Source organism: Chlorocebus sabaeus, chromosome 20 (assembly GCF_047675955.1).
Source record: "Chlorocebus sabaeus isolate Y175 chromosome 20, mChlSab1.0.hap1, whole genome shotgun sequence".
NCBI classification, from domain to species: domain Eukaryota; kingdom Metazoa; phylum Chordata; class Mammalia; order Primates; family Cercopithecidae; genus Chlorocebus; species Chlorocebus sabaeus.
The window spans coordinates 83,700,153-83,714,080 of NC_132923.1; the positions used below are offsets into that span (position 1 = coordinate 83,700,153).

The window sequence follows — 13,928 nt, forward strand, 5'->3', positions numbered from 1 at the left end:
GTACCAAGGCAGTGTAAATGTAACGAGGTGGACTGAGTGTATCAAGATGGTGTAGGTGTACCGAGGCAGTGTATGTGAGTGTAATGAGGTGGAATGTGTAAGTGCACCAAGGCAGTGTGAGTGTACCAAGGCGGGGTGTGTGAGTGTCCTGAGGCAGGGTGTGTGAGTGTACCAAGGCAGGTTGTGTGACTGTACTGAAGAAAGTTGTGTGAGTGTACCAAGGCAATGTGAGTGTACCAAGGCAGTATGTGTGAGTGTACCAAGGCCAGTTATGTGAGTGTACTGAGGTGGTATGAGTGTACCAAAGCAGAGTGAGTGTACCAAGGTGGTGTGTGTGAGCATACTGAGGCGGTATGTGTGAGTGTACCAAGGCAGTGTATGTGTACCGAGGTGGGGTGTGTGAGTGTACTGAGGTGGGCCATGTGAGTGTACTGAGGCAGCATGTCTGAGTGTTCTGAGGTAGTTTGAGTGTAGCAAAGGGTGATGTGTGAGTGCATCAAGGCGGGATGAGTGTACCGAGGTGGGATGTGTGAGTGTACTGAGGTGGTGTAAGTGTAACGAGGTGCAGTGTGTGAGTGTACCAAGGCGGTGTGACTGAGTGTACCAAGGCAGGGTGTGTGAGTGTAACGAGGCAGAGTGTGTAAGTGTGCCAAGGCAGTGTGAGGGTACCGAGGCAAGGTGTGTGAGTGTAATGAGGCAGTGTGTGTGTACTAAGGCAGTGTGAGTGTACCAAGGCGGGGTGTGTGAGTGTACCAAGGCAGGGTGTGTGAATGTAGCAAGGCAGGTTTTGTGAGTGTACAAGCGGGGTGTGTGTGTACCAAGATGGGGTGTGTGAGCCTACTGAGGCAGTGTGTGTGTACTAAGGCAGGGTGAGTATACTGAGGCAGGGCGTGTGAGTGTACCGAGGTGGGGCGTGTGTGTGTATTGAGGCAGTGCATGTGAATGTACAGAGGCGGGGTGTGTCAGTGTACCGAGATGCAGTGTGTGAGTGTACTGAGGCGTGGTGAGTGCACCGAGGCAAAGTGAGTGTACCAAGGCAGGGTGTGTGAGTGTACTAAAGCAAAATGTGTGAGTGTATGAAGGCTGGGTGTGTGAGTGTACTGAGGCAGCGTGTCTGAGTGTTCTGAGGTAGTTTGAGTGTAGCAAAGGGTGATGTGTGAGTGCATCAAGGCGGGATGAGTGTACCGAGGTGGGATGTGTGAGTGTACTGAGGTGGTGTAAGTGTAACGAGGTGCAGTGTGTGAGTGTACCAAGGCGGTGTGACTGAGTGTACCAAGGCAGGGTGTGTGAGTGTAACGAGGCAGAGTGTGTAAGTGTGCCAAGGCAGTGTGAGGGTACCGAGGCAAGGTGTGTGAGTGTAATGAGGCAGTGTGTGTGTACTAAGGCAGTGTGAGTGTACCAAGGCAGGGTGTGTGAGTGTACCAAGGCAGGGTGTGTGAATGTAGCAAGGCAGGTTTTGTGAGTGTACAAGCGGGCTGTGTGTGTACCAAGATGGGGTGTGTGAGCCTACTGAGGCAGTGTGTGTGTACTAAGGCAGGGTGAGTGTACCAAGGTGGGGCGTGTGTGTGTATTGAGGCAGTGCATGTGAATGTACAGAGGCGGGGTGTGTCAGTGTACTGAGATGCAGTGTGTGAGTGTACTGAGGTGTGGTGAGTGCACCGAGGCAAAGTGAGTGTACCAAGGCAGGGTGTGTGAGTGTACTAAAGCAAAATGTGTGAGTGTATGAAGGCTGGGTGTGTGAGTGTACCGAGGCAGAGTGTGTGAGTATATTGAAGCGGGTTGTGGGAGTGTACCAAGGCAGGGTGTGTGATTGTACCAAATTGGGGTGTGTGAGTAATGAGGCAGTGTGTGTGAGTATACAGAGGAGGTATGAGTGTACCAAGACAAAGTAAGTGTACAACAGAGGAGGTGTGAGTGTACCAAGACGAGGTGTGTGAGTGTAGCGAGATAGGGAGTGTGAGTGTACCGAGGCAGGGTGAGTGTACCAAGGCAGTATGAGTGTACTGAGGCAGTGTGAGTGTACCAAGGTGGTGTGTGTGTATGTACCAAGGTGTGGTATGTGCATGAACCGAGACAGGTTCTGTGAGTGTACCAAGGAAAGTTGTGTGAGTGTACTGAGGCAATGTGAGTGTAACAAAGTGGGGTGTAACAAAGTGGAGTGTATCGAGGTGGGGTGAGTGTACTGAGGCAGTTTGTGTGTGTACCAAGGTGGTGTGAGTGTAACGAGGTGGAGTGTGTGAGTGTACCAAAGTGATGTGAGTGTACAGAGGTGGGGTGGGTGCGTGTACCAAAGCAGGCAGTGTGACTGTACCAAGGTAGGTTTTGTGAGTGTACCAAAGTGGAATGTGTGAGTGTACTGAGGCAGGGTGTTTGAGTATATTGAGGTGGTGTGAGTGTACCAAGGTGTGACATGTCAATGTACCAAGGTGAAGTGAGTATACCAAGGTGGATGTGTGAGTGTACCGATATGGTTTACTGAGTTTACTTAGGCATGCTGTGTGAGTGTACTGAGGTGGGGTGAGTGTACCGAGGTGGGGTGTGTGTGTGTGTACAAAGGCAGCGCGTGTGAGTATACCGAGGTGGTGTGTGTGAGTGTACCGAGGTGAGTGTGTGAGTGTACCAAGGTGGTATGTGTGAGTGTACCTAGGCGGGATGTGTGAGTATACAAAGGTGGTGTGAGTGTACTGAGATGGGGTGTGTGAGTGTACCGAGACAGTGTGAGTGTACTGAGTCAGTGTGTGTGAGTGTACAGAGGTATGGTTTGTGAGTGTCCTGAGGTGGGGTGTGTGAGTATATTGAGGCAAGGCATGTGAAAGTACCAATCTGGGGTGTGTGAGTACTGAGGAGTGTTGTGTGAGTGTACTGAGTCAGGTTGTGTGAGTATACCAAGGCAGTGTGCATGTACTGAGGCAAGGTGTGTGAGTGTACCATGGCAGGGTGAGTGTACCAAAGCGGGGGTGTGTGAGTGTACCCAGGCAATGTGAGTGTACCAAAGCAAGGCAGGTTGTGTGAGTGTACCAAGGTGGTGTGTGTGAGTGTACCGAAGCAGAGTGTGTGAGTGTACCTAGGCGGGGTGTGTGATTGCACCATAGTGTTGTGTGTGAGTGTACTGAGGTGGGGTGTGTGAGTGTAACGAGGTAGGGTGTGTGGGTGTAACAAGGTGGGATGTGAGAGTGTATTGAGGCAACTGAGTGTACTGAGGAGAGTTGTGTGAGTGTACGAAGGCAAGTTGTGTGAATGTACTGAGGCGGGATGTGTGAGTGTATTGAGGTGGTTTGTGTGAGTGTACCGAGGTGGATTGTGTGAGTGTACTGAGGCAGTGTGAGTGTACCGAGGCAAGGGTGATTGTATTGAGGTGGGGTGTGTGAGTGTACCGAGGTGGATTGTGTGGGTGTACCAGGGTGGTGTGAGTATAACAAGGCAGTCTGTATGAGTGTATCGCAGAGAAGTGAGTGTACTGAGGTGAGGTGTGTGAGTCTTGATGAGGCAGTGTGACTGCAATGAGGCAGAGTGTGTGAGTGTACCAAGGTGGTGTAAGTGTACCAAGGCAGGGTGTGTGGGTGTATTGAGGCTAGGTGTGTGAAAGTACCGACGTGGAGCATGTGGGTATACCAAGGCGGTGTGTGTGAGTGTACCGAGGCAGTGTGTGTGAGTGTACCAAGGCAGGGTGAACGTACCAAGGTGGGGTGTATGAGTGTAACAAGGTGGGGGTGTGTGAGTGTACTGAGGCAGTGTGAGTGTACTGAGGTGGTTGAGTGTACCAAGGCGAGTTGTGTGAGTGTACCGAGGCGATGTGTGTGGATGTACTGAGGCAGTGTGACTGTACCAAGGCAGTTTGTGTGAGTGTACTGAGGCGGGTTGTGTGAGTGTACCGAAGCAGGTTATGTGAGTGTACCGAGGCGGTGTGAGTGTACTGAGGCAGTGTGAGTGTACCGAGTCGGGGTGAATGTACCGAGGTGGGGTGTGTGAGCGTACCAAGGCAGGTTGTGTGAGTGTACCGAAGCAGGTTGTGTGTAACGAGGTGGGGTGTCTGAGTGTATTAAGGCAGGGTGAGTGTACTGAGACAGGGTGAGGGTACCGAGGCGGGTTGTGTGAGTGCACCGAGGTAGTGTGAGTGTAACGAGGCAGAGTGTGTGAGTGTACCAAGGTGGTGTGAGTGAACCGAGGCAGGGTGTGTGAGTGTACCAAGGCAGTGTGTGGCTTAGTCTGTGTGTGCTCATGCCTTTGTGTGCCCACATCTGCCAGTGCCTGTGTCTGTGTGCACGTGTGTCTCTGTGTCCCCGCATCACCGTGTGCCTGGCCTGTCTGTGCCTGTGTCTGTGCATGTGCACCTGCGTCCCTGTGTTCCCCCATCAGCGTGTGCCTGGCTTATGTGTGCCTGTGTCTATGTGCACCTGTGTCTGTGTGTGCTCATGCCTGCGTGTGCCCACATCTGCCTGTGCTCACGTCTGTGTGCAGCTGCATCCCTGTGTCCCCACATCAGCGTGTGCCTGGTCTTTCTGTGCCTGTGTCTGTGTGTACCTGCTTCTGTGTGTGCCTGTGCCTGTCAATGCCCACATGTGCTGGTGCCTGTGCCTGTGGTGCAGATACCAGTGTCTGCCCGCGTGTATGAGCGAGCACACTTGTACAGCGGCTCCGAGCAGGACTTTCTTTGGTTCCCTCAACCCAGTCTCCTTTCCCCACCCTATTCCTGGGATGTGGCTGGTGCTAAGGTCCCGCTGGCCCTGCCGTGAGGGAGCTGCCTCACCACATCAGGGTTCCATGCACACTGGTTCCCAGCAGCTAGTCCTTGGATGCCCCTGGGGAAATCTAAATCAGCCTGAGGAGGGGCAGGAAGCCGGTGCGTGGTGGTGGTGGAGCCTGGGGAGGGTGGAGTCAGCAGGGAATCTGGCTTCACATCAGCCAGGTGGCAGGAAGACAGGTGGACAGGGGTAGGCCCAGGGTCACCTCCAACTCCAGCCTCTCCTACCCACCCTGGCAAGGCTCCCACCTCACCCCATTACCACAGGGTAGCTGCTCCAAGGACTGTGTGGCTCAGGCTTCTCAGGACAGGGAAAGAGCCCTTCTCTGGTGTCCCACAGGCCATGGTTTGAATCCCACCCTGCCTCCCTGGCTGAGCCCCAGCACCATGACAGTGGGCCTCATGAGGGCAGCTGCAGAGGGTGCCCTGCTCCCCTCGTCAGTCTCACCAGGAGGCAGGGCAGCCACTCAGTCCGTGTTTCAGGACTGGCCTGATGGAGATCACCCCATGGAGCTGTTCCCACAGCACCCTTTCCTGGTGTGTGTGAGCTGGGGAGGAAGGCCTGGAATGCCTGGGGAGGTACCAGGAGCATCAGGGAGGGCTTTTAGTCCTCACTCACCACTGATCACTGTGCATCTAACATGCTCCAGCTAAGGAGATGCAGTTCTTGCTCTTGCTGAGCTAACCTCGCAGAGGAGATGGGGAAAAACCCAGGCAGTTATGTTGTAATAGGCCCTAAGAGGTGAGATACTGAAGAATAAGTGGGTGTTTGCAAAGGGGAGTGGGGATGGCTTCCAAGCTGTTTGGAGAGCAGGCAGCTAGTGCCTGGGGCATTGTAAACAGCCTGTGCAAAGGCCCTGAGGCAGTGAAGAGCTGGACTCCCTCCTTCCAGAAACTTAAAGAAGGCCAGTGGTGCCAGGGCACAGTGAGATGGGCAGGAGAAGGAGGGAGGGGCAGGCAGGCCCCACTCGAGTGGGGCTGAGGTATCAAGTTGGGTGAGGCAGTGGGGAGCTTGTCATGGCCTAAGTGCACAGCAAAGCCAGGGGTGCGTTTGGCAGGGAGCATTTTTATCTTGAGGAGATGACATTGGCCGCTTCATGGAGGAAGGTGAGAGAGGAGGAAGACGTGAGAGCACTGTGGGGTCCATGGTGGAGTGGAGGAGGAGAGAGGGAGAGAGGGAGAGCGGGGGAGTGTTGGAGCATCAAGGCTGCTGGGAAGCCAGCCATGCTGAGACCCATGTGGGCCTGTGGGTCTGTCCCTGCTTTACCACAGTGTGCCTGCACCCCTGCATGGGGCATTCGTGACGTGCTCTTGTGTCTGTGACCCGCAGGCATCATGCTGGGCCGCATGGGTGACAGCGGGGCCCCCCTGGTCAGCTTCTGCCAGTGCCTCAATGAGTCGGTCATGAAGATTGTGGCAGTGGCTGTGTGGTAAGCCTCCTCATTTACCCACCTCACCCCTGCCAGCCCTGGATGGATGGAGGGAAGACATGACCCCACCCTCTTCTCCCCTAAAGTGAGCAGAAAGCTGTGCCCAGGCTCAGCCCCGGGCGGGGGCCTCCAGAGCTACATGTGTTTCCATGGGTCCCCCAGCCCCAGCCAGGCCTGGCTCCGGCCCTGGGCCCCCTGCCCCTTCCAGCCTGGTCTAAGAGCTCAGCCCGGCTCTGCTGCTCTCCTGGGCTCAGTTTCTCCATCACGTGGAGACTTACCAGCTCAGCTTCTGCAGAAAGGAAAGCTGGCGGTGAGAACCAGCTGCTATTCCTTGGTCCAGAGTTCAGAGTTCAGGAGCTCAGTGGGGAACGCAGAGGTCGGCCTGCCCAGGCGCACTGTGTAGGCTCTGGTGTTGTTGGGCCTGAAATGGGGGCCTCCTGAAGGCAGGGCGGGGGAAGGAGTGGCAGAGGTTGTCCGGGGCTGGGGCGGTGGACGTAACGGAATGAAGGACACCATATGCTGAGCCTGGGCCGGGCACCTTGGCACAGTCTTGCTCTGTCCTCCCAGGAGCCCAAGGAGGCTCAGGGGGAAGGCGGCGCAGGGATGTGGGGCTGGGGCCAGGGTGTGTCTGCCCACCTGGTTCCTGAGCCTGACTGCCCCGCTCCCAGGTATTTCCCCTTCGGCATTGTGTTCCTCATCGCCGGCAAGATCCTGGAGATGGATGACCCCAGGGCGGTCGGCAAGAAGCTGGGCTTCTACTCGGTCACCGTTGTGTGCGGGCTGGTGCTCCACGGGCTCTTCATCCTGCCCCTGCTCTACTTCTTCATCACCAAGAAGAACCCCATCGTCTTCATCCGTGGCATCCTGCAGGCCCTGCTCATCGCGCTGGCCACCTCCTCCAGGTAGGCCGGGGACGGACAGCACGGTGGGGAGCTGGGAGGGGCTGAGTCCTGTCCGTCTGGCCAGTCATCATGTGTTCATAGCCACAGAACCACCAAAGCACCAGTGTGGCCCACCTCACAAACGCAGGGATGGCTGGTGCTAGAGTAACAAGACCGAGGGAGGTGGTGGGGGGGACTTTCGGCCTCTATCGAGGCCTCCCGCTCCCCGATGGCCCCAGTCCTCAAGCTCACTGAGTCCCCATGGGGACAGCTTCCGCGCCAGGGCAGACACACAATGCAGTGCATTCTGTGGGAAATCACATCAGCAATGCTGCCTTTTGCCCCACAAGGTGCTTCTCCTGTAGTCGGGCCCTGCGTTGCTCTAGGAGCTCGGCCTGTCCACTGCTGCTGGGATGTCCCCGCTGGGTGCCCTGTCACAACCTTGGCAGTGTTGCTAGACCTCAGGGACTTGAGCCATGGCTCTGTCACACACTCGCTGTGCCTGGGCATTGCTTTCCTCATGCACAAACTGGGGGAGATTCCAGCTTCCAGCTCACGGGTTTACTGTGGAGGTTGAGCTCCTCCTTGCCAGGCTGGGCCAGGTGAGCCAGCACTTGGCCTCAAGGATCCCAAACCGCAGCCCAGTGCAGAGACCTCAGGAATTTAGAGTTGTGCAAACCACGTCGTTGGTAGAGGGGGCAGGAAGGAAGTGGTCCCTCATGGAGCATTTAGTGCTGTGAAGGCGGGGTGGCTCTCCCTATGGCAAGTGTCTGAGCTCCACATTAAGGGAGTCACAGGAACTTAACCCACATCTTTCTGGCACTGAAGTCCTCTCTCTTCCCTCCAGCCCTCACTTGGGCCTCAGCTTCCCCGTCTGTAAAATGCCCTGCAGGCCTCTGTACGCGGCAGTCATATGACACCCACCCTTGGCAGCAAACGCACCTCCTGCAGGACTCAGGAGGAGCAGATCGCAGTGAAGAAAAGCTCAGGAGCCATTGCCAGGAACACCCTCCTGAGGATAGGGGGTCAGGGGGCAGGACAAAGCCCCAAACATGCCAGTTCCCATGCCAGGGGCCAAGCCTGCCAGAGCCAGCAGGCCCCTGGCCATCTCCTGCTAGCAGGAACCACAGCCTGGAGCCCAACAGGTCTGGAGCTCCTGAGAGGCTCTGACGAGTAGAACCGGCCTTCCAGGCAGAGGCCTGGGAGAGAGGAAGACTCGGGGGCCACACTGGCCTGTGTTTTAGTCCCAGCACTGCCACTAGGAACTCTCATGACAAACATAGTAACAATAATAGCCATGGTCACCATTGACTAAGCGGGTACAATGGGCCAGGTGCTGTCCAAGCCTGTAGTTGTTTAATCCTCCTAGTAGCTCTGTGACCCCGGTCTTTTTGGGACAAAGATGCTAAGGCACAGGGTTCAGGAACTTGCCAGGGCCACTTGACAGGAGGCTGGAATCTAAGCCCAGGCAGCCTGGCCCAGGGCCCTGCTGCTCAGACTTCCATATCCCTCGGCACAGCAGTATGACATGAGTCAGCCCCACCCTCTGGGCGTCAGCTTCCTCATCTGTAAAATGCACCCAAACACCTCCCTCATAGGAAGAACCAAGTGAGAGCACTGCAGTGCCCGCGGTCCTTCCCTCCTGCCGGAGCAGCGCTGCAGGAAAACAAAAACACTCCTGGCGGGGTGGCTGCCTGGGGGGGGGTGAGCTTCCCAACGGAGGCCCTAGCCATCCTGGAAGAGGGTGCTGGGCAGACACCGGCCCCTCTAACCGTAGCTCAGCCACACTGCCCATCACCTTCAAGTGCCTGCTGGAGAACAACCACATTGACCGGCGTATCGCGCGCTTCGTGCTGCCCGTGGGTGCCACCATCAACATGGACGGCACTGCGCTCTATGAGGCCGTGGCCGCCATCTTCATCGCCCAGGTCAACAACTACGAGCTGGACTTTGGCCAGATCATCACCATCAGGTGCACCCTGACACCGCACCTGTGTGGATGGGGCGGGGGCTGGAGGCCTTGAGGATTCCCAGGCTCCGAGGCCTGAGGGGTCTCTGAGACGAGCAAACCTGGGCTCGGGACATGGCAGGCAGAGGGCCAGGGCTGAGAGCTCTGAGCCTGGAGGACAGGTTGGGAGGGAGGGCATTGCTGGTGGGCACAGGGCAAGCAGAGGCCAGGGACAGGATTCAGGACCTCGGAGAGGAAGCCGGTGCGGCAGGAGCTGAGGAAGGGGAGCTGGGGTGGGGCTGAGGCTGACGGAGGCCTCACAGGCCAGCCAAGCACACAGGTCTGACCCTGGAGGCCAGGCCCCAGAGGGAGGCAGGCAGAGCCACGTGGTGGTCAATGAGTCCCTGGGCAGCTCCATAGCAATATAGCTTCCTGGAACCCACAGAGACACAGCTCCAGACACAGGTGTTTGCACATTCCCCAGGGGTTCTCCTGAGGCCAGGAATGGGGGTCCATGGGGCTGCAGGACTGTGAGGAGGGACTTGTCCCTGGGAGCTTCCTGGTGTGGCATTCCTACCCACCCCCCACCCCAAATGGCTGTCCCAGAAGCCCTGACACTCAACCTCTTCCTTGGAGCCAGACCCTGACAATGCATCCCGCCCCTCCTGCTGCTCCTCTTCCCCTTCCCACCCCCTGCAGTATCACAGCCACTGCAGCCAGCATTGGGGCAGCCGGCATCCCCCAGGCCGGCCTCGTCACCATGGTCATCGTGCTCACCTCCGTGGGACTGCCCACCGATGACATCACCCTCATCATTGCCGTTGACTGGGCTCTGTGAGTGGACTTTATCTCCAGCTCTAGCGCTTTGGGAGAGGCTGACTTCAGGGTCAGCAGGGATCAGGGTGAGGGGCTGAGTCCCTTCCCCAGGGTAGAAGGCTGGGGACTGCCCTGCTTGGCACCATGGGAGTGTGCTACTCATCAGCACAGGCCTGGCTGCATAGTTTGCGGAGTCCAGTGTTCAAAAATGAAAATGTGGAACCCAGTTCAAAAACTGTAAAGGCCAGGTATGATGACTCACGCCTATATGTCCCAGCATTTTGAGAGGCCAAGGCAGGAGGATTCCTTGAGCCCAGGAATTCAAGACCAGCCTGGGCAACATAGCAAGATCCCCATCTCTACTAAAAATTAGAAAAAAAAAATTATCTGGGAATGGTGACATGTGTCTGTAATCTCAGCTACTCGGGTGGCTGAGGCAAAAGAATTGCCTGAACCCGGGAGATGGAGGTTTCAGTGAGCCGAGATGGCGCCACTGCACTCTAGCCTGAGTGACAGAGTAAGACTCTGTCTCAAAAAACAAACAGCAAAAAAAACTTATAAAGAATTTCAAGACAGAAACAGCAGAGGATTAAACCAAGCCTGACACTTCTAAGCATGGGGACCTGCTGAACCCACAGCCACATGCCAAGAAACTGCTTCAGTGATGCCAAAGGGTGGGCTTGGGAGGAGCCAGGAAGCCATCTGGCTGCAGGCTCTGCATGACAGCTGGTCACCGGCTGTGCTGTGCTGTGGTGGGTTGAGCACTGCCCTCTTCCAGCTCCCCTTCAAGTGCCCACCGCTCATCCCCCACCTTGGCTCACCAGGGACCGTTTCCGCACCATGATTAACGTGCTGGGTGATGCGCTGGCAGCGGGGATCATGGCCCACATATGTCGGAAGGATTTTGCTCGGGACACAGGCACTGAGGTGAGCGCAGTGAGGTCCAGAGGCTGCCAGGAGGGTGGAGCCAGGCGGGGTGGGCAGGGCAGCAGATCTTCCACCAACCAGCTGGGCAGCCTCCAGCCAATCCCTCCCTCCATGCCTCTGGGCCTCGGTCTCCTCATCTGTTACAGGATGACTAATTCCTCTAACATCTATGTATTGAGCACCCGCTGTGGCTGGCGCTGATACAGGCACAGGAGGAACAGTGGAACAAAATATGATAAAACTCCCCGCTCTCATGGAACTTACACTCTAGTGTAGGGATGGTCTGTCCAGTGTAGCCACGATGTGAGCATTGGTAGGTTTGTGTAGGCTGTGTGGGCTTCAGGCTCCTTCTACAGGCAAATGGAGAAGGCTGTCCCCGCATCATGGGGAAGAAGCTGAGGTCAGGCAGGGGAGCCACTGGTTCCCCAGCTGGACCCTGTGGATTAAGTCCCCTTCTCTACTAAGGCAGCTCTAGTGGGAGGCAGGACAGCTTGGGAACAGGAGCCCAGGGAGACCGTGACCTGCCAAGGTCACACAGCATATCTGCAGGAAAATCCATCTTGTGGTTCCTAGCCCTGAGCTCATTCTGCCCCACTGGCCCTCAGTCCTCCCTAGTGTCTAACCTTGTTCCCTCCTGCCGCTACCAAGGCCTGTTTCCCTTCACCAGAAACTGCTGCCCTGCGAGACCAAGCCAGTGAGCCTCCAGGAGATTGTGGCAGCCCAGCAGAATGGCTGTGTGAAGAGTGTGGCCGAGGCCTCCGAGCTCACCCTGGGCCCCACCTGCCCCCACCACGTCCCCGTTCAAGTGGAGCAGGACGAGGAGCCGCCCGCTGTGAGTCTGGACCACTGCACCATCCAGATCAGTGAGCTGGAGACCAATGTCTGAGCCTGCGGAGCTGCAGGGGCAGGCGAGGCCTCCAGGGGCAGAGTCCTGAGGCAGGAACTCAACTCTCCAACCCTCCTGAGCAGCCGGCAGTGGCCAGGATCACACATTCTTCTCACCCTTGAGAGGCTGGAATTCACCCCGCTTGACAGAAAATGGATCTCAGAGAAGGGAAAGGCCACATGGGGGAGCCCCAACCAGGGAGTGATGGGCCCGGCATTGCCCGAGGCCCCGCTGTGACAGTTTCCCCCGTGTGCGCCCGGTGAGGGCAGCTGGCAGGGGTTATCCGGCCCCACTTTCTGGATGACAGAGCTGAGGCCCTGAGAGCTGAAAACACTTGTCCAAGGTCTCACGTTAAGGTCAAGCCACTAACTCAAATCTTTCAAGCCCCACCTCTCCTCTTGGAGGACAGGGCAGCCTGTAGCTGTGTCCAGACCCAGGCCCCACCCCATAACAGGTGGCCTCAGCCACATAGCTCTCCCCAAGGGGAGCAGCCCAGGGCCGAGCCCCACTGCCTTCCCCAGGCCACAGTGCGTCCAGTCTCCTGTCCCACCACGTGTCTCTTGCAAAGCTCCTTGGATGTGGAGATAGATGTCTTTACTAGAGTTGCAAGGCCCCCGCGACACATCCAGGTCAATGTCCCACGGGATAGGTAGGCAAACCAGGACTCCGGGAGGGAGGTGCAGCCAGGACGCTCTGGTGGACCTGCCGATGGAGCCCTGGTGTCAGAACTCCCCAAAGGCCTGTGCATCCAAGTGGAGTCAGGTTTTCTCTTCCTTTCTGTGTTTGCAAATTCAGTGTTGACTAAATAAAGTTATTTTGTTTTTTACTTCTTGTGGGCTTCAACACCTTATGCTAGCCAGCGAATATGATATTAGCTACTGGGCTAATTAATACAGGCAGCCGGAGTGCAGACGGGCCTGTCTGGGCAGCCAGGATATGGACAGGCCTATGCAGGTGGCCAGAATCTAACAGGCTTGTCCATGTAACTGGAGTATAGACAGGTCTGTCCAGGCTGCCAGTGTGGACAGGCCTGCCAGCGTGTGGGCAGCCAGAGTGCAGAGGAGCCTGTCCTGGTGGCTGCAGTAAGGACAGTCCTGTCTGAGCTGTCACATGCAGAAGACAGAGTACAAGCTAGCCTACCCAGGAGCCTGTCCCAATAACCACAGGGCAGCTGGGTGTTGTCCAGTGTGGACAGACCTCTCTGCCGTGGTCTAGACTCTGCTCTGCAGGCAGGGCCTTGAGATCAGTCCCCAAAGAAGAAACACATTTCCTTCCCAGTCTGGCTCCTTGTGGTGAATGCTTTGCTTTAGAGAGGGGCGTGCCCAGGGACATTTGCAGATGGTCTCCCTCATTCTCCCACCCCAGGCTGCCTCCAGGAGGCCTGCAGGGCACGCAGAAGGGCCCTGGCCACACAGCCTGTTCCAGATACACCCTGGGGAGAAGATACAGCTCCTGGGTCTGGAGGGGCTTGCACCATGATGCCCATGAAGACACTGAGGCCCAAGGAGGGGACAGGCCTCCCCCAGTTCACTAGCGTCAGGAGGGCACCTGCTCCCAGCGCCCCACTCCTGAACTCCTTTCGCCCTCCTCCCAGGGGCGGAGTCTGAGGAGTCTGGGAAGAGCATGACCCCAGGACACCTCCTCCCACTGCAGGGCTGGGGGCTGTAGGCCTCCATGAGAGCATCCTTCCTTCGCTGAGGCCTCCTCACCTGGGAGAGGTCAGATGTCATACAATGAGTCATTCCACCTTCATGCAGACAGGCTTACCAGCCCCTTCTCAGTGTCACATCTCTGAGACCCCTTGAGCAATCGCATCTGTCCCAGCACAAGGCAGGAGTCTGCTCTTTAGTGGACTTGATAGGCGCATCCTCACACACCTCCAGCAGCAGGGAGGTCACCACTTCCCGGGCATCTCAATCCACTGTGGGGCAGCTCTGCCCATCAGAGGCTTTTCTTAGCTCAGAGCTGGGTACCACCTCCCAGTGGCTTCCTCTCCCATTCCCAGCTCTGTCCCCCACTGGGGCGGGGAGCACACTGGGTGCATCTGTTAGCTCTTTCCTGGTAAGGTCTGCAGAGACCTGGTCCCCCACGTCAGCCCTGCTCCAGCTCCCAGGCCTGCCTCCAGTCCCCTGCTCTCCTCTAAGGGACAGAACCCACTGGTAACGCCCCCTCAGTGAAGGTGACCCGTGACCCTCCAGGTGAGCCCTTAACAGGCCCAAAGCCCAGGAGGTCCTTTGCTTGGATGCTCCACTTCTGGGAATGCACAGTGAGCTCATAGGCCGTGTGTGCTGGTTCAGGC

At 56.9% G+C, this 13,928-nt stretch overlaps 1 protein-coding gene across 2 annotated transcripts in view; it reads left to right on the forward strand.

The window, feature by feature from the left end:
* Positions 1-12,453, forward strand: part of SLC1A7 (solute carrier family 1 member 7) — a 53,789-nt gene extending 41,336 nt beyond the window's left edge. Inside the window, exons 6-11 of one of the 2 annotated variants that reach the window (XM_007978715.3) lie at positions 6,072-6,171; positions 6,840-7,073; positions 8,830-9,024; positions 9,700-9,834; positions 10,641-10,743; positions 11,411-12,453. In XM_007978715.3, the coding sequence (XP_007976906.3) occupies positions 6,072-6,171; positions 6,840-7,073; positions 8,830-9,024; positions 9,700-9,834; positions 10,641-10,743; positions 11,411-11,629 (986 nt within the window). In that variant the 3' untranslated portion in view covers positions 11,630-12,453. Of the gene's footprint in view, positions 1-6,071; positions 6,172-6,839; positions 7,074-8,829; positions 9,025-9,699; positions 9,835-10,640; positions 10,744-11,391 lie in introns of both variants that reach the window. The other variant, XM_073007298.1, reaches the window with a different exon arrangement.
* The last annotated feature ends 1,475 nt before the right edge of the window (positions 12,454-13,928 follow it).